The sequence below is a fragment of the Eschrichtius robustus genome, chromosome 13, assembly GCF_028021215.1.
Source record: "Eschrichtius robustus isolate mEscRob2 chromosome 13, mEscRob2.pri, whole genome shotgun sequence".
Classification (NCBI taxonomy): domain Eukaryota; kingdom Metazoa; phylum Chordata; class Mammalia; order Artiodactyla; family Eschrichtiidae; genus Eschrichtius; species Eschrichtius robustus.
Genome location: NC_090836.1, coordinates 60428664 through 60454733, shown reverse-complemented (window position 1 = coordinate 60454733; position 26070 = coordinate 60428664). Strand labels below are relative to the sequence as shown.

At 43.3% G+C, this 26070-nt stretch overlaps 1 protein-coding gene across 1 annotated transcript in view; it reads right to left on the bottom strand.

Moving 5' to 3' along the window:
- Window positions 1-26070, bottom strand: part of TPH2 (tryptophan hydroxylase 2) — an 86894-nt gene that overhangs the window by 54993 nt on the left and 5831 nt on the right. Inside the window, exons 5-6 of the mRNA XM_068560606.1 lie at window positions 21473-21540; window positions 2550-2746 (exon numbers count right to left, since the gene is read on the bottom strand). Coding sequence (XP_068416707.1) covers window positions 2550-2746; window positions 21473-21540 — 265 coding nt within the window. The remainder of the gene's footprint in view (window positions 1-2549; window positions 2747-21472; window positions 21541-26070) is intronic.

Sequence of the window (26070 nt, the reverse complement as noted above, 5' to 3'; positions counted from 1 at the left end):
TAAGTACCTACGTAATAGCCCCGATTTTGCCTCTTGGTCCACAAAGTCTAAAATATTTACTATCTATCTGGACTTTTACAAAAAAATAAAAAGTTTGCCAACCCCAGTAAAATCAAAGGGGAGCCACTGATAGCTTCTGAGCAGAGATGTCAGGAACGAAGAAATGCTTTAGGAAACTTCATCTGGAAACAGTGGGCAGGCGAGTAGCGGGGAGAAGAAACAGGTGTCAAGGATGCAGTGATGGGAACCTCAATGTGGATGGTAGCAGCGGAATGGAAAGAAAAGGACAGGTTCACCATGAGTCACAAAGCTAGAAGTGGCAATACCTGGAGACTGGGGTAAGCTCAGTCCTAATTAGGCCCTCCTAATAAGCCCCTACCCTAATGCCCTGAACCTGGGAATATGTTCCTTTAGATGGCAAAATGGACTTTACAGATGTGATTAAGTTAAGGATCTTGAGCTGGGGAGATCATCCTAGATTATCTAGGTGGGGCCGATATAATCACAAGCATTCTTATAAGAGGGAGGCAGGAGGGTCAGAGTCAGAGGACATGTGACAATGGAAGCAAAGGCTGGAGTGAGGCAAGGAAAGGGCCACGAGGCAAGGCATGTGGGTAGACTCTAGAAGCTGAAAAGGCAAGGGAACAGAAGGCTTCAGAAAGAACACAGCCTTGCCAACTCCTTGATTTTAGACTTCTAATCTCCAGAACTGTAAGATAATACATTCATGTTAAGTCACTAAGTTTGCGGTAATGTGTTACAGCTGAATAAGAAGCTTATACAAAGGCTGATTAAGTGTGGCAGGGAGGGGAGCAGGGTAGGACTTCAGAGGAGGAGTGTAACCGAGCAGAACCCTATGAGGGGGCCTCCCTGGTGGTGCAGTGGTTAAGAATCCGCCTGCCAATGCAGGGGACACGGGTTCCAGCCCTGGAACCAGGAAGATCCCACAGGCTGTGGAGCAACTAAGCCCATGCGCCACAACTACTGAGCCTGCACTCCAGAGCCCGCGAGCCACAACTCCTGAAGCCCGTGCACCTAGAGCCTGTGCTCCGCAACAAGAGAAGCTACCACAGTGAGAAGTTCATGCACCGCAACGAAGAGTAGCCCCCGCTCGCCACAACTAGAGAAAAGCCCACGCGCAGCAATGAAGACCCAATGCAGCCAAAAATAAATTAATTAATTAAATTAAATTTTAAAAAAAGAATAAATTTAATCAGAAGTGAGAAAATGCAGAAGGAAAGGAAGACAGTCAAGCAAGACAAAATAATAATACTTTAGCCATTAAACAAAGTCAAGGACCTTTAGTTCTTCCTCAAGGACTATATAGATAATATTCTGAGCCACGTCCTTTGAGCTGTTTTGCAGATACTGAAACCCACACCAGGTGGAAGAAGTTAACTGTATGCTGCCCACAAGCACGTAGACCCCAGACCGGCTGGAGCCAGAAGGTTGTTGATGCTGGCTCCCAAATACCTCCCCACCAACCAGTCAGAAGAACGTCCACGAGCTGACCACGCCCTGCTCCTTGAAAACCGTAAGACTCCTCACTACCCCCTCCAGGGCGGACACAGAGTCTTGAGGACATTAGCCCCCTGTGGCCCCCTTTACCCGGCAAAGCAATAAAGCTATTCTTTTCTACTTCACCCCAAACTCTGTCTCCGCGTTTCTATTCGGCACCAGTGAACAGAGGCCAAGTTTCGGCAACAGGAATCCTTAGAGCCTGATGAGTCTAGAGAACCTATCATCACCGATAGAAACAGGGAAGACAGGGGAGGAAGGGAGTTCCAGGGAGAGAGGTGGGCGGCAAGGCTTTAGCTTTTAGAACTGCTGTGCCTGAAATGGGGACGAGAGAGAAAAGAGTAGAACCCGAGGACTTCCCCGCAGTGAAGGACACAGAAGGAAGTGCGGCCACTGTAAAACTTCACCTCCACCCCCATCCCCACAAGAGCCTGAAGTTTTCCCAGTTGCTGTCCCAGGAGGGTCAGCGAGGAGAGTGACCACACAGAGAAGGTGGACGCCAGGGGACTCTGCTTCGCCTCGCTCCCTGCTCTCACGCCAGCACTACCGTTCCGGGCACGATTTCTACTTTACAGTAGCGATCTGATTAACTGACTGACCTCCTCCCCAGAGGAAAGCCACTATGCTCAACATTATCCGTGATATTCCTTCATCCAGCACATCATTCTTAGCAAAGCAAACACAGAGCTACCTTTGAGATCATCCCATGCCTATGTAGCCCAACAGAGTCGTTCCTGGATCAGAAAAAGCTCAAAGCTGACCTTGCAAATGTTGGTTGGGGTTCGCTGTATAAAACATCCCACCAGAGAGACCTCACCAAGGCCCTGGGCTGGGTGAAAAGCTGAGTCTGTCTCCCCGCCCAGAGGCCCTGCTCTGCTTCCCACAGGTGGCCCAGGTAACTGTTGGTGCAGCGCTCCTCTTTTTAAATCAAAGGGAGCTCTTATTTGGAAAAAGGGCGATTGCTGCCACGTGTGTCCTTAGACGGCCCATGAGGATGTTGGGTAGGAAGAGAGAGCCCGTGTGAAGCTTACCTTTCAGGAAAACCGAGACGTCTTCAAGCTGGGGCACGTTGTCCTCCCTGTAGCCACAGTATTTAGTCAGCAGAGGGAAGTTTTTCAAATACTCCCGGCAAGCATGAGTAGGATAGAGTTTGGAGAGCTCTCGGAACACAACGCCCCAAGTTTTAGTTTCTTCCTCTGTGTACTCCACTCTGGGGATGGGCTGACCACTAGGCAGGAGAGAAGAGAAATGAAAGAATCTAGCTCTGGGTCACTGGGCTAAGTGTTTTCTCACCTTCATACCTATGTGAGTCAGATTCTTGTAAAGTGGGACACCTGAGTGTCCGAAAGGATCCCACTAAGTATTATTTTTTGAAGAAAATGCTAACCTTCTAATTTTGTGCCTGTGTTTAAACTTTCATATAAACGATTTAAGTTACGTCTTCACACATCCTTATGGACATTTGATAAGATTTTTGCTCTGACACTGGGATCAGTAACAAGTTAAGAGTTCTGGGTTGGAAGGAACTGGTTTAGGTCCAAAGCTGTGCTCTGAGAACCTTTTCTGCAATCACCTGACAACAGTAATAAATGGATGTTGTCTTTTGAAAATAAAGTTGCCTGTGGGTCCTCTTTGTCCTTTGTAGGGAACTCACCCCAATCTCCTAGTGTAATTTTGAGGTTATTTGTTCAGTGAGAGAAATGTCTGGGAAATACTAAAAGCCTATGCCAAACTTAAAAGTGAGAGTTTTGCAAACTGCAAAATAGGAACATTTATTATACATCATGCTGAGAGGTGCACACATTAAGCCCTGTCAGTTAGGAGAGAGGTCAGCAAACTTTTTCCATAAAGGTCTAAAAAGTAAATATTTTAAGCTTGTGTGCCATACAGTCTCTATCAAAACTGCCCAGGTCTGCCACTATATCTTGAAAACAGCTACAGATAATATGTAAACACATGAACATAGCTATGTTCTAATAAAACTTGCATTACAAAAACAGACCAGATTCAGCCTGTCAGTCATAGGGAGCCGATGCCTGGTTTGGAATATTGAGAGGCAGCCCTGGACCGGGGTGGTCAGGGCTCTTCCTTGGAGAAGGCACAACTTAAGCCAAGACTTGTTGGCCAGGTAGGATCTGCAGGTGCCCTGACAGAAAGAAAGGTGAGTTTAAAAATGCTCTTCTAACAGCAGCCAGCAGCCATGAGCAGGGACCATAGCTCCTGAGGCCACGTGAGGCCAGGAGAAAGGAGAGACTATGGACACGTGCTTTTTGCAAACTGTGGCTTGAAGAGCCAGAATCTGAATTTAGCCTCTGATTAAGAAACCTATCCTGAAAGTGAAAACTTCTCATGACCTGCTCAACAGTTACCTGCAGCAGTCCCCCACTGCCGTCCCTGGCCACTTGTCACAGATTCTGCCCCTGCAGTCAGCAAAGACCCACACAACATATGGAAGTCCAATATATACCCATAAACCTAGGGATTCTGCCCCTGTGAGCTATGTAATCCAGTAACCCAGCCTGCACCGGCAGCAACTGGCCCTCAGGGCTGCTGCAGCCTCGGGCACCTTCAGCAAGCTGGGGTCATTCAGAAGCGCCCCCTTAGGGAGAAAAAAGGGCAGGAGGACAGTAAGAAGAGCAGACTCATAAGCAGAGCCCTGTCCCCAGCTCTCTGCATACTTCAAAGTATTCTTACCAAAATCTTTTCTGTTGAAGGTTCAGGTCCAAATGTGATTCCTACTGCCTCAAATTATTTTTACTGAAAAAAATTAACTGCAGTACATGAGAGATGAGGGAACAACACACACTGAAGAAAAAAAACAGAAATTAACATTTATTTTCTCTGAGTACCAAGACTAGGGTTTATGACAAACCAAATTAGAACAAGATTAGCCTTGTTTAAATATGACTGTTGATAACAAATAAAAAATTACAACCTGACAAATATTTGCTGAGAAGATCAAGACTGCTAAGGCTTAGCCTCTGTGATGAATTTAGAAGAAAGCTTGAAATGGAAAGATAAAAATAGAAAGGATGTAAGGAAATAAAAACATGAACGGTCTGCCTCGGGTACCAGAAAAGTCAACAAAATCAATTTGAGTCGGGGAAGCCAATAAAGCTGATAAGGGCTGTGCACAATCAGAAGGTGGAAAGCGATGAGGCTGAAACAATAAATGAAATACCGAGAAGCCATTTGAAAAGAATCATTAGGTCAAACTTTTCCCTTCGATATCAGTCTGCAAACATGCAGTGTTTCAAAGGGGAACTGACTGTAGCCAACAGGAAGCTGCAGAAGAAAGCCAAGTGTGGGTCTGGGTAGGAAGAAGGAGTTATACAGACCTTCCTCCACTTACAATGGGGTTACCTTGTGATGAACCCAATGTAAGTTGAAAATATCATCAGTCGAAAATGCCTTCAATACACCTAACCTACCAAACATCATGGCTCAGCCTAGCCTACCTTAAACGTACCCAGAACACTTACATTAGCCTACAGCTGGGCAGACTCGTCTAACACAAAGCCTATTTTATAATAAAGTGTTGAATAGCTCATGTACTTTATGGAATACTGTACTGAAAGTGAAAAACAGAATGGTTGCCTAGCTACAGGATGATTGTAGGTGTATCGCTTGTTCACCCTGGCGATCGAGGGGGGGCTGACCATGGTTCCCTGCCACGGTTCAGCATCACAAGAGAGAATTACACTGCATAGTGCACTGAAAACAAAGATCAAAATTCAAAATTCGAAGTACGGTTTCTACTGAACGCATTTCACTTTCACACCACGGTGAAGTGGAATCATCCTAAGTCGGGCCCTGTCAGCACGTATCTGTTAGTTAATAATGAATTCCTAGCATCACGACCTTGGGAATACAAATGACCACGCATACGGTCTCATCTGTTTCCACTTGTCTGTCCTGCCTGGGTAACTAATGAGCCTTCTCCTTAAGTTAATAGCTGGTGCAGTACCCTGCAGCTACCCTGAAAGGGTCAGTCTGACTGGTCACGCCAAGAGATTTCTCACACCGCTCTGACCCCCATATCCCGGGTAACTATTTAAGGTAAATGTTTAAAAATCAACTTCACACAAAGTAAAGGCTACTCTTATCCATTTAATTTCTGTTAAAACATATCCCAAATACAGAAAAAATAAGAAATTTCCCACTCTTCCATGTAGTTAATAAAGGTATATAATAATAGCTCATCTTTGAGAACTTACTATTGGCCAGGCACTTTTTTAAAGTTAAGTGTTTTTATATAACTTAGCCCATTTGATTCTCACAACTCCATTGAGGTAGACCCCCCCCCCCATTTTACAGATAAGGATATTAAGGCTCAGAGAAACTAAGCCATTTGACTAAACTCATGGTGCCAAGCTTAAAACCCAGTCTGTCAGGCTCAGGACTGGCTGTGGTCTTAACTGATTAGTGTACACCAATGAAATAAAAAATTTATCCCAGGCACCAGCTTATTTTCACATACCAAATTAAAATAAGGCTTATAGGTATATGTACTTATATATAGAAAATCTCATATACAATCATGTAATCATGATACTCGCATGTATTTGTATAGATCACATAAAATACTTTCATATTTATTCACTCATTTAACCTTCTCAGTAAGACCGGTAGGTAGTGCTTGGGGCACCAGGAATGCAGGGACACCTATTTTTTTAAAACTTTGTAATTTGACATTTGGAAAAATAAAAATTGTCATAAGAAAAATCAAAATGTGTTGTACTTCTCGGTACTTGTTATGGGTTAGTGGGCTTTTTGTGAATTATACATGAGAAGAATGACGGAGGGGTGTCCTGATCTTTCTAGGGCCTAGGACATATACCCCCATATCATTATGCATCTATCTCTGAGTACATGTCATAACATGTATGTAATAAGCATCATATCCCAGTGTCCTAAAACTCTGCTCTGGCCTACAACTAAAGTCACTTAAGTACTCCACATTCTAGAGAAAGCTCCCAGCAGTTGGAGCCAACCATCTCCCTGCAGGGCTTGTGAAGAGGCAGCAGAAATGGCTCTACCACCAACAAACCCCTCTCATACCACCCTTTCCACCCCACCCCCAAACTTCACCTACCAGTCTAACAGGGAATCAGACATGCAGGATTGTGGGGAAGGCTGGTGTTAGAAGGAAAGGCCCCATTCCTTCTCCTTCCCTAGGGGAGGAGGGCAGGCTGTGCCACAAGAATCACTTGTAAGGACTGCAGGCGCCCTCAAGAAGCAGGGTCTGGCCTCTGCTTTCCCATCTGGACACTTGCTGAGCCGCAGGATGCCCTGCTCCCCCTGGTGCTGCCACCAGACTGGAGCAATAGAGATGGGCCCTGGGAGAGTGTCTGGAAGCCCAGGACGATGGCGTGCTATGGGGGAGACGAGGGGACCCTTGACAGGTGTCCTCTGAAACTTGAGGTTTGTGTGAACATGGAGCCTGATGCCCAGGGACATCTAGAAATTCCCATGGGACCCAATGTGGTGTGCCCGGTAGGAAGATAGGGAAGCCCCACCCCATCCAGGTCTGCTCAGTTCTCAGGAGACAGAAGAATGCTCCGGGGGCTCCCCTCATCCCTGACGAGGAAGCACTAAAGGCCAGGTGCATGAGGGGTACCCAAGTTACGACGTGGCCAACCTGGAGAAAAGGATGATGTTGTGAGCACCGAAAGGCCAAGGGAGGACAGGAAGCTTATCTGCAGGGGTGGAAGTGGAGGAAATGGTCTAACCTCAGGAAGACTACACACAGCACTGTGCAGAGAACACTTCAACAGAGACCACCGCCTCAGAAAGAACCTGTCCGAACCAGGGGGAGAGCGGCCAGAGGCCTGCCCACCCCTGACATTCTAACGATCCTGCAAAAAGCCCTCAGCCTCCTCTCTCCCTCCTCTCAGCTCCCAACTCCAGAGGAACTAGGTCGTAGAAGAGAGAAGGAAAGGTATCTCAGTACACACACACACACACACACACACACACACACACACACACACTCCAAAGAACTGAGGAGGAGGAGAACACACTTTGAATCAAATTTAGGATTAATCTTTTTTTAAATGAATGGGACTAGGTCTTAAATACCCCAATGAGACTCTACTAATAATTGAAAATGAAAGGAAATCAGTTGTTGCTAAGGAACTTGCTTCCCAGCAGGAAAGTAGGATTCAACACAATACAGTGGAAAGCAGTGAGTAGGGAAAATAAAACCATTTTACGTTGGTATAAACCCCAACAAGATGAGACTCCTCAAGAAACTAATTACAAGTGAATATTATCTTTAGATCTCTAGGGAATCTCTTCCACTTATATGGAATTAGTTGGGCTTCCAGAATCCTTAACACCCACCAAAATTATTATTCACAGATTCCTAATTTACTGGAGAAAAACAGATGTGACTTTCAGCAGTTTCCACTCAGTGCAGATTCTGCCCTCTTGCCAAAGAATGGCAAACTAAGACTTTACAAACACGACAGGGAACCATTGCTCAGTGAAGACAGTACAAGGAAAAGGGCTGAAACCTTCACTGTCAGGGTTTAGCTTGACAATAGGAAAAGCTTCCTGGTGCAATACGTGACTAAGAGATGACTAAGAACTTTCTCTGGAAATACTGAAGACAGTGGGAGGCATCCTTCTGCCTGTAAGGTTAAATCCCACTCTTCCTAGAGGCAGGGCGATGATTCTGAAAAACCTGCGCATTCCCTGCAGAGAGGAGAAAGTAGAAAGTGCATAGACAAACCTAATTGGGGGCAGGTACCGATAGAGTTACTCTATGTTAAGTCCTGAGCTTGTTAGAACAATGCTGTTTAACAAACACATTTTTACACTGAAATCCAGGGACATAAACCCCACTGGGGCTGAAATTATGGGAGTTCTCTCTCCAGCCAGATGAATAAGCAATAATGCTTTTGTTTTAATTATTTGTTTGATCTTCTCCTCCAGCAGGTCCAACAGCAAGCTCCTTTTCTTATACATATTTTTTTAATTTGGGGAATTGGAAAACATTTGATTATGTTGGTACAGCCTGGCTACCTCCTGGAGTCCTTGCTGCTAGAATTCCTAAAGTGAGATGCAGTTTCTCTGCTTGTGTTATCTTTAGAGGAACTCCAGTGCGGGGAAGCAATTCCCCTATTCAGTGGAGGAAGACGAGACAGGCTGAAGTTGATAGTATTTACATCAAGATGGCGAGACTGACTGAATCACAGTGCAGACTGTGTTCTTTGGAAACAGTTGGATTTCCTCAGTGGCAAGAACAAAACAGAGCAGAAGGGAAACGGAGAATTGGTTGAGGGGGGACCAGTGAATCTCATAGAAACAGTTAGGAATGAACTCATATTCTATTTTATTTCATTACAGGTTCCTCCCGGCTGGAGATGCCTCACTTATTCAAGACCTGTTTATCTGCCTGGAATAAACCGTCCCTTTCATCTCCGCCTCATCTCTTCTCTCCTTCCCCACCTTAGGCATTTCTCTTGTGATTGACACTTCTACCCGGGGGGTGCCGAAGGGAAATGAGAACAGGAAATATGTAAAAATCCACCATCTTTGCAACTCATTAGCAATTAGCGGCTCCTCTAAGGGTTTGGACAAAGCCTTTGGAGAACGATTATTGGAGCATGAAGGCAGGAGGTCTCTATTCTTCCTCGAGTTATGAGATGTGTGTGCGGCACTCCTCAATGGGCATACCCTGAATTCTGCATCATTTCCAGGGAGTTATCTATAACTCACCCTCTCTCCTCATTCAAGAAACCACACAAGAATACGGAAAAGTGAGACTGACATTATTCCAACATTATTCTAAGAATAATCTTGATTTTGATCTAATGTAATTTTAAAAAGGAAACAGTCATCATTCACAAAACTTAATTATTAATTATTACCCAGCATTTGTTATACTTCTAACAACTGAGGTGACACACCAATGTGTAGAAATTTCAATCAGTACTGAGTACTGACTCTCACCCATAGCCAGTGACGTAATGTCACCTAGTACTATGCTGGCTGGTACCCCCTTCATAAACAGTATCACCTGCAGCCAGGTGTCGCCAGAGTAGAGCCGTATAGTCAATAAGTGTTCCACAAGATGACGGCTTATGCCTTTGAGACCAGAAAAAAATGTTGCTACAAGCCAGAAGAAAAAAATCCTCAGTAAAGTGGATGAATTCCGTTAAAGTTTAACCAGAAAGCAAATGCCATTTTCATCTACTGATTTTTAAGAGTCAGTGAGAAAAGTCTAAGGCTCTCGAATCTGATAAAATTACACTTCAGAATTCAGACCATAGAGGACACTCAATAAATTTATGATAAAATACTATCAGTAATACTCAGGGGAAAAAAACAAGTAAAATATCCAAAATTAGTATTCTGCTAAATCTATCCCCCTATTACCATGTACACTCCTTGAAGACAGGAATTTTTGTTTGCTTTGTTCATTTTTATATCCCTGCCCTGCAGAATTAAGCCTAGAACAGATAGGTGTTCAATAAATAATATTCGTTGAATATGTAAATCAACCAATCAGACCAAAACAAGCCACGCACTTAAAGTTTGAGAAAAAAGTATAGTTGTTTATCAGGAAGTCTGGCAGATAGGCGTTTGTCTTACCTCATCCCTACCTCATGTATTTTAATTGCTATGGAAAAAGCAACTCTAAGACTGAGATTTTAAGAAGTTTTCTGGTAACTTCCGATTAACCTTATGTCCTGCTTACTTTACAGGTAGGGGTTTCTCTTTTCTAATTTTCTCACTCAGGTTTTCTAGGCATTGTCACCCATCACACTTGTAGCCAAAATTTTCACCTGGAAAGAAAGCGGCCTATGCAAACCCAAAGGGACATAAATAAACACAGAGATGTTTCCTTGGCTAGATATCTTAATGAATGAACTCTCAAAGCCACAGGCACGATGATTAAATGCTATTTTTCAAAAAGGAAACTCACAAACCAAATCTTGAGTTATACCAAGATTTGAAACCATTCAAGTCATCGGACATTAAGTGGCTCGATAAGGGCTTCATTTGATGAGGAGACTGGGCAGACTAGGACAGGTAAATTACACCAGAAAGATAACTGTAAAGGCACAAACTCATTTTCAGCAAGTCCCCTAGGCTAGTCAGGTAAAGAGTATTTGTGATCACATATTTTATTTGCTTTTGCAAATGAGTTTCGCGCACATGAATTTTCGTAAATGAGTCTACGGGCCCTAAGGAACTTTCAGATGGTAGCAAACAGAAACGTTAGTTTGTTTTGTTCACATTGTTAATATTGGTGCTGCCTTTACTAGAGACATAATGAAAATAAACTACTGCACCTAGGGAGCCTCAGGAAGAGGGAAGATTTAACTCCTGGAAATTATTTGTTTTTATTTGTCCTGTGCACCCCAGGATAGGGCTTCTCACCATTTGCTCACCTTGCAGAAAGCCCTTGTCACATTCTAGAGGAGTGATTTTCTTCTGCCAAAACTACCATGAAATTAAATATCAACAGCAGCAACAGTGGGTCTAACATCCACCAACACGTGCATGCTCAACATATACAAGGGGAACTTGGAGAATGCAATCCAGAAAAGAACTAAAAGTTAAGAGCAGCCAACAATCTCAGGCCACTAGGATGAAGACACACAGGCTAGGCTCTCCAAGAACTCCAAGTTCAATCCCATATATCTTGCATCTTGATCAACAGGGACCAAATGTTGCTGACCACTGGGCCCTGACCTCCCTCTTTCGGTAGTAGATGAGGGAATGCAGTTATCCTACAGTTCATAGGCCTAATAATAGCATCCATTCATCCATCCATCTAACTGTAGCAATAACAATAACATAGTAGCACATGACATGGATTTTGTCATATAATGCTCACCTTATACAGCGATTAAATGACTGTTTATGTTTGAGACTAAGGCTTATAGACATAGTCATCTATCCAAGATCAAACAGCTAGTAAGTGGCATAGCAGGTACTTTGATTCAGGAAGCCTAGCCCTAGAGACCCCACTCTAAACCAACACACCTCAGAGCAAGGTCTTGAGTTCCTAGCATTGAGTTTGGCCTCTGTTTCCTCATTTGAAACTGAGGGAAGTAAGACAACCACACAACACAGAGTATCAGATGAGACATCATCTGCAAAGTGCCAGGGCCAATGCCTAGTACCTAACAGGTACTCGATATAATTGGTTCACTTCCTCCAGGTGTATAGAAACGAAAAAAAAAAATTTCATCACTTCCCTGCAGGGTCGGAAATAGGTCTGGAGATAAAAAACCACATTCTTCCGTATAAATCCATTCACCTCTCAGACGTTACTTGTGAAAGTAATTTTAATCCTTCATGTTTGCAGAAATCATTTCAAAGTAAAAGTACTCATACCTCATTCTCCGTGAAAGACATTACAATTTGGTGCAACTTCTGTCCTTGTCAGTATGCCGTATTGTGTTAACGTTTTCCACAGCTGTGGGAGCCGTGCTATAATCAGACAACATCCTACTGAGGCATTGACGCACATCTAAAAAACTCACCAAGCCCCGAAAATGGAACGGAGAAACCTTTTCCAAATCAATTTTCCCTTTTGTCTTTCTTTGCGACTCTCAGGCTCCCTTCCTTTTCAGCCATTGAGTTGAACTCCAGGTAGAGAGAAACATTTGGCATGAAAATGATTCTCCCATAAAGCCTGACGTCTTTTAAATACTTACAAGAACTGTGCATTTCAAATATGCAGAGAATTCTATACAGAGAATAACTTTCTAGAAACCCATGTCATTTAATTCTGTTGCTCTTGTTTTCAACTTGTGTATAATACCACCTATGTCAAATGGAAGTAGCTATGCAGATTTTTTTTAAAGAAAACCAAAAGAAAAAAGTGTTGCCTCTTGGGCAGAAAAAATATTTAGATTCTGCAAGAGAGGGACTCCTGAAATCCCTCATGTGACCTTCCTCAGAAACTATTCAAGTCATCTGGGAAATGACCCCAGCACGACGAATATTTGGGTTTGTTCTGCTTTGCAATTTACCGCTCCATTTCAAAGAAATTAAAGCATTAACAACTGGTGCTTATGCAGGACTCACAAAGTACCTCAACAGCCGCATACATCTCAGCTTCATTCAAAAGCTGAGAAAGCAAATCAATGGAGGATAATGGAACGGGATAAAATTAGCTCAGTCGGGAAGAAAACATATTTATTTGCCTTCTCAGGTGCCTCTTCTCAAAAGGGCAGAGAAGGGAAAAAATTAAAACTTGGACCCTCATCACAATAAAGACTACAATTCATCAAGGTGACCATCTGCCAATGAAACTGATAAGGAAAATGTTATTAAGGATAAAACTTGCAACCCCCGTTTTTTTCCCACTAAGAAAGCATAACTTTTCCCTTTCATTCTTCCTCTACCTTCTATTTATGTTTCCAATTAAGATTTGTCTATCTAAAAATCGGTAATGTGGCACTCACGAGCCCTGTTAGTAATGTATTCCTCTAAGCTACATTCTAAAACCAAGCAGGATCCATAAATCATGCCTCTTCTTGCATGAAATGAGAAATGCTACGGTCAACTGAAATTTCTGGAAAGGTGGAGAGGTGGAGCCACCCCAGTTATTTTTCTGCAATTTGCAATAATTGCAAATGCCTCCTAGGAAAAACTCAGCAACAGTAATCCTCCAGCTCACACGTAAGCTAAATCATCACAGCTACCTAGGAGCAGGGAAACCCCAGTATGCACAGCATTGGGCATCCGGAGGTAAGAGGAGGGGCAGCAAACAGCTCTACCCCATATCTGTCCGGATCCTTTGTCTCTGATCATCCATCTCCTTCCTTTTCTGTACAAACCTATGGCTGACTCCTGCTGAGTCACCTAGTGAAGGGAAAACTGAGGAGACCTCCTGAGAAGTGAGGTGCTGGCTTGGAAGCCCAATATGTTTATTCCAAGGCAAATCCATTCCACAATTATGTATCTATTCAACATCTTAGAATGCACCGCATATTATTGAATCTTAGCCCCAGAAGGTTTCATCTGACAACACGTGGGTATTTGGGGCTGTGGCTGGGAGGAAGGAAGGTGGTAAGAAAATGCCCCTCTCTGCTTTGATGGGGAGAGGAGGTTAGAATCATCACTATACCATGTTGAATGAGAGAATTTTCTCTCTCTCTCCCCGATGGCGCTGAGTAGAAAATTCACAAGCTCACCCAAATTGAATGAGCCTGCTGGGCTGGGTGATTGCACTTTTCAAATATGCTAGTCCCCATTTGGGGCTATTTTGTTTTAGAGTCTCTGTTTAGCTGTGTACTTACACTCCAAGCAAATGAATCACAAAGGGTGCAATTTTGTAAATCAAAAAATCAAGAAATAAATAGGCTAGCAACATAGAAAAAGCCAGAGAGGGACAAATCCCTGGCAATTGTTTTTCAAGCCTCAGGCCAGCTGTGTTTATTTCCAGCCGATATATATCCCACGAGGGTCAGGCTTCGGGCGGGAGGAAAGGAGCACAGGGCCTGAGAGAGCAGAGCAAAGTCGCTGTGCAGGGCGAGGACGTGGCCCTGCCGTGCCAGGGCCAGGCAGATGTCCTGGGCGCCTGTCCTGGGCGCCTCGGAAAGACAGCACAGCCTTGAAGTCAGACAGGGCTGGTTTGAGCCCTGGCTCCACAGAGTCTGAAGTGTATTAAGTACACACAAGAAATGTGCATTTCAAATATGCTGAATTCTGTAAAGAGAAGAATGACTTTTTAAAATGCCAAGTCCCTGAGTTCTGTCACTGTTATATTCAACCTGTGTATGATGCCACCTATGTCAAAGGGAAGTGCTACAGCCACTTCCAGACCAAAAAGGAGAAGAAGGAAAGAAAAGATGTGCCTTCTTGAGCAAAGAAAGACATTTAGATTCTATAAGAGAGGTACCCGTGAAAGTGATCTTATTCAGAAACTGTTCTGGTCACTGGGAAATAAACCTAGAACTACAAAATATTTACTTTCATTCTACTCTTCAATTTACTACTCAATTTCAGAGAAATTAAAGCATCAACAACTGGTGTTTATGCAGGTGACACAATCTGCTGTGTCACCTTTAGTAAGTTTCTTAATGTCTCTGAACCTCAGTTTCCTTATCTTCAAAATGAGAGCAGTAATGGCACCTATCTCAAAGGCTTATTGTGAGGCTAGTGAGAGACTATAAGCAACGTGTTTAACACAATGTCCAGCACATGGCAGGAATTTAACAAAAGGAAGCTAAAACTACCTGAGCCTGACGGCAGAGAAGTCCAGCTTTGGTGAACATTTCTACCACCATCAGCCACTCAGAAATGAGTCCAACACAGCCCAGCCACCATCCGCTCCCTCTAACCTTAGCTGAGACTCACTGGCCTGTGAAGGCATTGGAGAGAGTCAATTTTTCAGACTGAAGAAGCAAGCTGTGTGCATGCATGAGTTACCTGAAACTGTAGTGTACACACACACACACACACACACCCCACATATTTTTTTAAAAGCTCTTTTAACCCAGTCCATCATGGAGCCTGAAATTCCCTAATTCGTTCACTCCTTCAGGTACTTTGTTCATTTTAGGTGAGCTTAACAGATGACAACACGGAATCAAGGAACCTTCAGCTACTGAACACTTGATAATAATAATCATATCTATCACAGATTCAACACCAGTTTCTACCAATCAGCCCTGTAATCACTGATAATCCTCCCAACCATACAAGGTAGATATTGTGCCTATTCTAAGATGAGGGCACTGAGACCCAGAGACTAGGTCAGTGCTCATAGCCACAGAGCTTGTAAGTGATGCAGCAGGAATTCAAACCCAGTTCTGTTTAGCTCCAAAGCCTATACATTCTGCCACATGTTCCACTACACCATGCTCCCTCTGCTTTCATGAGAATTAGTTCTGCAGAAAATGCATTAGTTCCCACTGTGGTAGAGCAGTTAGGGAGGGTCTTAAAGAAATAAAATTAAACACAAGTTAAAGGTATTTGGTAGCCAGCCTCCAAGACAGTCCCCAATGAACCCTACCCCCTGGTATCAATGCCTGTGTGTAGTCCCCTCCCACAGTGTATCAGAGTTGGGCTATGAAACCAACAGAGTATATCAGGAGTGATGGTAAGTCACTTCTGAGGCTAGGTTATAAAAAGCATGGTAGATTCTGCCCTGTTCTCTTTTGGACCACTTGATTTGGAGGAAGCCAGCTGCCATATCTTAAGGACACTCAGGCAAGAAACTGTGACCTCCTGCCAACAGCCATGTGAATAACCATACTGGAAGCAGATCCTCCAGCCCCCATCCAGCCTTCAGATGACTGCTTCCCTGGTCAACACTTTGACTCCAGCCTCATGAGAAACCCTGATGCAGAACCACCCAGCCAAGCTGCTCTTTAATTCCTGACCCTCAGAAATTTTGTGAGATAATAACTTTGTTGTTTTAAGCTGCCCAATTTGGGGGTCATTTGTTACACAGCAATGAATGATACAGTACAAAAATCAGACGGAAGTCAGGACTTAAAGAAAGCCTTGGCCAAGGGGAGTGAAGAAGGGTATTCACCAAAGGGTAATAAAAGGATCTGGTGCATGAGGGTAGACAAAAAGGAGAGATGGGTTGAAGTGAGAAAAATATTATAACAGTAGTAGCAAATACTTATACAGCAGTTCCTGAGCAGTGTTCAAAGCGCTGTTGATATATTAGCTCATTTAATCCTTACAACAATCCTATAAAGCAGTGGTAGAGTTATCCCCACTTTACAGACAAGGAAACTGAGGCACAGAAGACAAATAATTTGCAGGTGTCACTCAGCTGGTAAGTGGTGAAGCTGGAATTCACCCCAGGCAGTCCAGCTCCAATTTCTGTACTCTTAACCCCTCCACACACTGTCTCTCAGATCAAAAGAGAAACTGGAGAAAGCAACAAAAGCCCTCCAAGTGGGTCAGGGGTCTGAGTAAACCCCCAAGCTTTTGGTCTAGATTCCTTCATTATTGTTTTGATAAAGGTAATAATAAAGTACACCATAGAGCAATGTTCCATTGATTTCATTTAGCCCTTAAAACACTCCCAGGAGAGAAGCAGAAGAGATACTATTATCTCCATTTTACAGAGGAGATACTATTATCTCTATTTTACTGAGGCTGAGCGATGTTAAGGAATCACTTGGATCCCTCAATGTGAAATCAAATGAGTTTTCTTGGCAAATTAGGGAATTTTTCAACTTCAAGCAAATTCTGATTATGTTGGAACTCCCTTGTTTACCTTACTCATTGATATTTGCATTTACCTGTTTACATTTCAGATTCCATGGACTAACAAAATAATAAATCAAAGAGGAAGCAGCCGCATGAAAAGAACATGAGATTCATATACCACCTCAATTTCAACCAGAAGAAAACACATTCAAAACAAAACACAATCACAGTAATATTCAATTTAAGCAAACAAGAGTGGCAAAATTAAAGTCAGAGCTCGGGGCCTCTTTCCAAGACAGTAAGATGGATTGAAATAACTACGGCTACCCCAACCAAAGATATAATTAAATTAAATATGCCTGCCCATTGTTGAGGAATAATCATTACAGTAGCTCCCAAAGAAAAAGGTGTTTATTCCTAGTCAGTTGAAAAAATATATATTACTGAGTTTTCTTCCCCAACAATACAGCAATTGTGAAACCTACAGAAACGTAGCAAAGCTAATGCCAGGCTTAAAATATGAAGGTGCCAATGGCAGAGAACTGGAGAGTTTCAGACAAACCTAACAGCTACACCATCACAGTCATAATTTTCTCTTCCTCCTCATGCCATCTGCTCCCCTCCCCCAAGCACTTCCATTTCATCTGAACTGCACGTCTATAGGCCCTTCACATTGTCTAATCACGGGGGGCTTCTTTTTCTGTTTATACTAGGATTTCTTTTATTTGGGTGGAGGAGGACGGGGTGTGATCTGCCCGTTGCCTCACCGATTATTTTAGAAACAGTGCCCTCCCCATCCGCAGCCTTCCTTCTCAGGTCTGCTATGGAGAATGATATTTGCATTAATGAATGTTTCCTCTGCTGTTACTGGTCAGGCAGTTGGGCCTTCCAGACCCTCGTGGCCCCGCTGCTCAGGTCTGTCTGCGGGCCTCTCTGGGTCGTCAACCCTGTTTCTTGGCAGCGCTGTCAATCAGAAACTCCCCTGAGTGGCACCTATTGACAGTTCCCAGCATGCTGAACGTCCCCACGCCCTCTCCCCTTTAGGTTTCATGGTAACACAGACTTTGAGCCTGCTGTTTTTCCATCATCGAGTGGAATTTTTTTTCATTTTTCTCTGCTTGTGTTGATTCTTTCCCCCTGCTTTATCCTTTCAAGACTATCAGAGAAAATACAGTATTCAACACGAATTCCCCAGAGGGCTTCTTGGCCGTGGTTTCAATATACATTATTCTGTATTTCTCTTCTTTTCCTTCTCTTTATCTTTTGACACCTCAGACTCCATCCTGCCAATTGCTACAACACCACCACCAAATACACCACCATATATTTGACTTCTTCTCAGTGCCCATAAACCTGAACGAATTACCAACAGGGAATTGAGTTATTCTCCCCATGTCCAAATAGTCCCTAATTTTAGTATTACCAAACTATATTTGCAGAGATGGCACATGCTGGATTTTTCAGGACCACCCCAATTTCAGATAATCTTCTCTTCAAGCCAGTGGTTCCAAGCTTTGTTTTGGAAAATCAGATCGCAGCAGGCTGCCAGAAGCCACACAAATGAGCTTATTTTAAGTAATTATTGTATTGACGTCTTTTTCCTTTGCTCACTTGGAAAGCCATCAGCACTAGAAAAATACATATTGCAATTAGAAATTGCATCTTTATTTTCTTTTAAACCAAAAGGAAACCTTCCTTACTGCATGGCACAATGGAGACCGTGGCTCAGACCCACTTGGGATTTGTGAGCACCTGTGCCCCACCCCACCAGCACTATTGCATGAGCTTGCACACGTATGTGGACAGACACACACACACACACACACACACACACACAATGGCTAACCCTTATCCATTCTCAAGGTCGTACTCAGAGAAGCCACAGCAATGATGGCATGAGGGGCATTAAGGAACGATCCTTTTCTCTCTACTTTCCTCAAGTCTTAGGTTTGTGTTTTCCAGGGTTAACCACTCCTGGCAGGCACTTTCCTCACACTGCCCACATACAAGAAGCACCTAAGGCAACTGGCAATCTGTTCTCAGTATCTTGGCAGCTTCCCGCACACCCAAATGGGAATACGATCGCTTTCTATGAAATCTCTCCATAAAGAGCGAGGTTGGTCAGCACGAAAAGTATCAGTACATGAACAGCCTTTAAGTGAGAAACTGGAGGAGTTTCCTTTCAAGGATTACTTCTAGGGACGTTTGAGCTATAGTATTTGTTAAGCTGGAGCATAAACAATGGCGTTAACATAGCTAAAGAATAAACCAGCAGATCAACGGGAAACTGAAGACAGCCTGAGGAAAGGGAGAGGGAGGATGTAATAGCAGTAACAGGCACTTAAGATCACAAATCATGTGCCATCTCCGTGTTCAACTCAGCACATGCATTCTCTTTCGTAATCCTGACATACGTCCCAGACGGAGGACCTGAGAGGCAGAGTGAGGGGGCTCACCCAGCTAGGAAGTAGTGGAGCTACAACTCGAACCCCACGTTGTCTGACTCCAAAACCCTAGGTTTTAATCACTTTGTTATTCTACGTAGTCAGCATTGCCCAGGGGAGAGGGTTAATGTCCCTGGATTCCAGACTCTCTCAGCTAAACGCCCTTTGCTTTGACTCTGTATCCACCAAATAGTGTAATTTGGCCTCTCCGGCGTCATGACAGGGGGAGTTTTATGAGTCCTGTGAGAGTGGTTTCTCCCTGTGTAATGATGAATTGGTGGTGCCCTGCCTACCTCAGCCTCCTGAACTAAGAGTCAGGCCCCTCCAAACCGGGACCAGATCCTGGAATGCTCTACCTGCATGCAGCCCTCCTTCGTAGAAAACCTCCACCACGTCCAACCTCCAGTTTTTACTTTGGCCTTCCATAGACACCACACCTCAATTTCACGCTTTAGCTAAGGGAAAATGGCAAATGCAAACTCTTGTTAACACTTTGAGGGCTTCACCCTCCATCGTTTTAACTATATGCTCTTTTCCTCTCCTCTCCACATAAATATGTTTTCTTTAAAACCATAAGACCCCCCCCATTATCAATGTTCCTTGAAACTGGTTGACTCATACATACCAGTTTTATTAGTGCCACCACATTATCAGCTTGGCTTTGTCCAGTTTCTTGGCTCTAGTAAGAAGAAATAACTAATATTTGAGGTAGTCCCTTGATCACCATGCTAACAAAATCTTTTATGTACATACATACATATTTTGTTCTTATATATATAATACATCACATACAGCATCTATGTACAAAATACATTTTTATCTATCTGTTTTATCTAAAGAGAGAGTCTCTGCCAAGAACTGAGCTTTTACCAAGTCCTAGGCAGGTCAGGCCCCAAAGGCCTGTCCTGCCTACACCCATCTATGCAGATATGACCTGATTCCACAGGGAGGATCTGTGAACCAAGGGGTACCAGTATTAAAGCTCACAACCATTTATCAGGGCCTGATGTGAAAAAGTGAATGTGGCCTATCAGAGTCCTCTCTTGGCATCTGCCTGGGAAACACTGGGAGATGGAGCTAGTGAGTGATGGCGCTGAGGGTAAAAAGGGGGCATGAGGCTGGGCTCGGGCCGGGACAAGCCGTGAGCACGCTGACGCTGTGATGGGGCAGAAAGTCACAGTTGTCTAAAGAGGGTCGAGAACCTGCTTGGAACAGAGGAGACAGGACTGGAGTAGACACACGTGGAAAAGCGTGTGCCAAAGAATCTTGGTTTTCATGCTAATAAGCATGGTGGAGAAAGAATGAAGGATGCCTGGGGCTTGGGAGGAGGAAGAGAAGAGCAACAAAGCAACAAAGGAGGTTAGAAATGAGCAAATGACTGTCAGTCAAAGGTGTGGCTGGGAATCCTCTCACTTTGCTTTAAGCACCTATATGTCAGATTCCTTTAAAAAAAAAAAAAAAAGCAAACACTGGTACCCGCTGTAACACACGTAATGTCCTAAATTCTCACCAAAGACAAACTTGCCCTACAGGACAGTCAAGATTCTCACTAGTCTCAACTAGAATAAGAAAGACACTTCCCTACCAGGTATGGATTTACGTTTTGTTCTGATCAGAAGATTCATGTAGCTGATCACATACCAAAGGAAAGACAGCGACTGAGCTACAATGGTCTGTAAGTTTTATTAGTGTGAGCAGAATAAACAGAGGCCTAACATCCATTCCAGCTTTCTAGATGTGGCCTGCGGTCACGACCACTGCATTGTTGCCGATCACAAACCTCCTGTCACTGCCACTTAGCACCACGCACTCTGCACATCCTCAGCCCGGTCCTGAGGCTCTCCAGTTCCATCCCAACACTGATCCCAGACTGGATATGAAACTCTTCCATAAACCCTCCAGCTTATAGGAAGCTTCCCTTTTCCTGTAAAGCAAACACATTTCTATTATGGCTGCTTACATGAGTCTTTTCACCATTCTTGCTGAATCCTCTACTTTCACTGGGGAAGCCGGACATGGAAGGGGGTTACTAAAAAGTCAAGTCAAAAGTAAAATTAAAACACATTTTCCAGGCCCTGCAGAGTGTACAAAAATGGCTCCTTGCCTTAGCTGAGCTATGAGTACAATGGTGAAAACGTAGCACTTGGTAGGTGGCCCGCAGCTCTCATTATTTTACAATTATATCCCGGATGTCAAATGTCCGTGTTGGCATTTAAAGCCTACAGAGCTGGTGAGTGTTTAAAATGCTTCATGTCTACTTTCTGCAAAAGTTAAAGTGAAGTAGAAGACGGGTCTGTTTAACACAGCATGTGTTTTTCCTAACTCGCCAGCAACAAGTCACAGGAAAGAGTTACACAGGTACTTACTATTTATAACCCATGGCTACATCCACAAAATACTTCCTTCTCTGTCGATAGACATTGTCTTTAAATCCCTTCAACAGAAAAGAGATTAAGTTATTTAACGGACTGCCAAAAAAATTAGCTGCAGAAGACCTAAAAAAAAAGTCATTGTGATGTTTATTGAGTGTCCAATTCAAATGTAAATTTTTTCCCTTGGATAACCACCTTGATGACACAGGCAGAAGCGAATTGTACTTACAGTAAAACCTCATTAAATTTGGGCTGTCTTAATTTGGGATGTGTGGGAATTCAGACTAAAGTTAACCTTTCCATGAAGTAGGCAGAACGGCTTAGTTAAGCAAATTGATATTGTGAAAAATATCCTTTGGTTTTCCAGTATCATTTACATGTAATTGATCTTAATTACAAATTCATCTTATCTGTTCATTAAAATAGGTCCCTTTAACACGGATTTTTCACTAAGAACCTAAATTTAATTGCTTTGCGTAAATTACCAATAAGTGTACATGTATTAAAATTCTATCATTCAGAATAATCATCAACACCCCAAATTAGGATGAATAAAGAGGTTTTGCTGTATGTTATGAGCGCAGCCACACAACGCAAAATCGATTACAAGGGATCCACGCGAGATAGCAGGCTAGCTCCATTCCCCTCTGAGTTCCTATGGCTCTGACTAGTCTTCAGCCAAGTTCAAGATTTTACCCATCATCATGCACTTGGGAAATTAAACTTCCTGTCTGCCATTCTCCCATCAAGTGGAATCCTCCTGAGAGGACTTCCTGGTTTACTCAAGAATCTCCTCTTGTCAACAGACTTTCCATTTTCCTTTCCTTCAGGTACTTTCAGACAATCAGTTCTTTCCAGGGTTGTTTCTTCAGACAGCTGGAAGCCCAGCAGGAGTTGTTTCAATTTAACTTCTTACCTGCGCAACCCCTGAAAACCCGAAGGGAAACCAGGACATGCTGACCAGTCTGAGAAGGGAGGCCAGGCAAGGAGACAGGCCGCAGGGGTCGTGGGCTCTGGGAGGAGAACTGGGACAGGCCCACAAAGGCCTGGACTACCTCTGCTCACCCAGTGTCCACTCAGACCCTTACGCAAGGGGGCTGCTCAAGAGGAACCTCAACTCAGAGAAACTCGTTCTGTTCTCTCTTCCAGCTGAAGGAGAACTGGCCTTGAGGTCAGAAATCGTCACAGGACTGTATGCTGAACAGAAACAAAGAACGTCCATTGCCAACAGCCTTTCTCTCAGGAATGACAAAAGGTCACTAACAGAGGCAGAGAGCGAGTGCCCTGAGGTCACCCAAAGGCCCTGCAGAAGTGAAGTACCCCTGCCCTTAAAGCTAGAACTTTCTTTCTTCTGCTACAAATTGGGAGTTTTTAAACTGGAGTTCATAGGCAGGCTTGTGGAGCCTTCAGATGTGTATATGCAAAATTTGTGACCATAGTTACAAAATGTGTGACCACCTTTACAAATGGGTATGTGAGCTAAGAAAAGGTCTTATGCCATAGAGGGTAGACATGGTCGCTAGCAAGTATGAATTTCAACACTCACTAGTCACACCAAGCAACCTGGTGGTGGTAAACAAGAATTCCAAGCACCTTGATTACTCAAAAAGAAAGCAGCCCGTGACAAAAGGAAAAGAGTTATGTGAAAAGCTCAGCATCTGTTCCCTGGTTCCTGCCAAACCGGACACCATGGTAACAGCACCGTAATCTGCTGGGCTTCCCAAAGAATCTCGAGTAGCTCTCCTCGGCAAACACCTGCACCTTTTCCAGGCATGAAAGAGAGTGATTTACTCATCATGCCTCATCAGCCTAGTGTGGCGGTGATTACACAAGTGTTATGGGTGAACCAGAGCTTCCAGCATTGAACCGTGGACTGGCAAAACAATGCTAGCCTACACTAGCGATTACAGAGACACAGCATTCCTTGGCCAGCCATTCTAAATTGATGCCAGGGATAAGGTTACCAGATAAAATAGAGAAGACCCATGCAATATTTGGGGCATACTTATACTAAAAAAAATTTGTTGTTTATGTGAAATGCAAATTTAACTAGGCATCCTTATAGTTTTATTTGCTAAATCTGGCAACACTAGCACCCAGAGAGTATCTGCTGCGCACCAGCCTTCCTCTCTCAATTTAAATCAAGAGGAACTTGATTTAAATCAAGACCCAGCTGGTACCCAAAAGTGCTCAGCTGAATGTACGTTGGCTCTCCCAAAAAGTCAACCTGGGGGAATACTGGAATCATTTGCGGAGCTTTAAATAACACTCCAAACCTGGACACATTCCCAGAGGTTCTGATTTAAGCACTCTGAGGTGACACCCTGGCATAGGAAGTTTTTTAGTTCCCCAGAGATTATTTGAATGGAAAGCTAGGGCCGAGAATCACTGAGTTAGGACATTAGTTCTCAAACTTTAGAGTTCATCAGAATCTCCGGCAAATCTGTTTAAATGCAGATTCCAGGGTCCGTCCCTGGAAGTTCTGATTCAGTAGGCTTCAGATGAGCCTCAACATATTGCATTTTTAATAAGCACCTTATGCGGGGACGTTGAATCACACTTTGAAAGACCCTCTCAGTGTAGATCCTTGCTACTCAAAGTGTGGTCCGCAGACCTCCACTGTAAGCCTCAACTGGGAGCTCACTAGAAATGCAGCATCTCAGGTGCACCCATCTGCATTTTGCAAAGATCCTTCACATGATCTGTTTGTCCATTAAAGTTTAAGATGGACGGACCTACATATTTAACCCTTTCTAGGGAGCCTCAGCAGCCTGACACATTCCAAGCCCCTTCTGAGCCATCTCCGCACAAGAGTGCCATCCTAACGTAATAATCCCTGCCTTAGGACTGGAATTATTCCCAAGCACAAAAATTCCTTAGAAACTTTTTTCTATCTTCATCAAATAATAACTTATAAAAAACCACCAACTTACCAATATCAAATTTTGCATAATGAATATTTGATGTGCTTATAAAAGAAATACGGTGTAAAAAAAAAATGATGAGTGAGGTAGGAGATTGCTAAGTACTTGCAATTATTTCAAATGGCTGCATAGAAAATAAGAGAAGGTATCATAAGGTGGGTGTAATTAGGAGTAATGGAACAAAATTAAGCCCAGGAAAATGTATGCTGGGTATTAGAATAAATTTTTTCACAGCAAGGTCAGTGGTTCCTGTGGTTGTTTTGACCCCCTTCTCCAGGTTGAGTAATTTCCAAACTAGACTAAGGGGAGCATTTGGAAATAAGAGGTTAGCAAAAAATCCTTTACTGTCCAGGCATTGATCAGGATGATTTAATACAGCATTTCCTTTCCTGGAATTAAGCATTCACTCTTGCCAAAATGCTTTCCAGTTGTTTTATTAACTAGGCTTTTCAAACAACCCCTTTGAGCTCAATAAGCATTTTATTTCCACTTTTTGCATAAAGAATTTGAGTTGCAGAAGTAAAGGAACTTGCCCAAGGTCATCCTGCAAATTAACAGCTGGTGTCTGGGCAGTCCTGTTACTGCTAAGCTCTTAAATCAGGCTTCTGTGCTAATTCTGACTCCTCTGAGGTGGGGAAGGGGAAGATAAACAAATGGATGATTCTTAAAGACACTTTTGAGTATTTTTCTAAAGTTCAGGAGCCTTACATGTGAACTGCTGGGAATTATGCTGGCGAATATAACACACAGTGTCTTTGAGCGAATTCAGCTTTTTGAAAATCATGGAATTGAATTAGGTTTTTTTGACCATTCGTTTGAATGGTATGCTATGAATTGGTTTGAATTTGTATTTTATGCCAGAAGACTGGTTTGACTGAAAAATTCCCTCTTGCTGAAGTTGTCATAGTTTCCTTTAAAGCAACGGTTCTCAAACTGAAGTGTGGGCTTGTTAAAGCCAGCTCCCAGGTGATACTGATGTGGCTGGTCCCAGGACCACACTTAGAGAACCACTGCATACAGTCTCACTATCAGATTTCCAGATATCCTCCATTTAAATAAAATGAATATCTGAAAACCATTACCCTCAGACCACAAAGTCTCCTATAAGCATGACCAATCTGCTTGGGTTTCACCCTTTATATATGCTCATTTTTAGAGAAGGGGCACCGGGGGAAAAAGTTGCTTGTAACAAATGAGTATATTGATTGCTTCTCCCAGACTATTAACTGTACTTCATTCCGACCATAAAGAGGCTCCAGGCCTCTTGTATTAAATAAAAACTGATGTAAAGGGGGAGAGAGGGAATAATGGGAAATGCTTACTACATATCATATTTCTTTAAAGGTGGTCATTTTTATTGGAGTAGAGGAGAGATGGCGATAAATAGATTCAGTGTAGATGGGGAAAGAGAGGCATTTTCCATTATGGTCTTATTCTATCACCCTCTGCCTTTCCACTGAGACTAAAGTCCACCACATTACTCTACCCCTTACTACCTCCAATCAAGGAAAAGAACAAGGAGAATTTTACTTTCTCACTGAGCCCCATAATGCCTAGTCCTCCCCAGTTTCCCAACGAGGTGATCAATTTCAGTTCATTGTTTTTCCAAGGGTCACCATCTGCAAGTATATTTCAGGCTGTCTAATTCTACGGAAATATTCTCCAAGG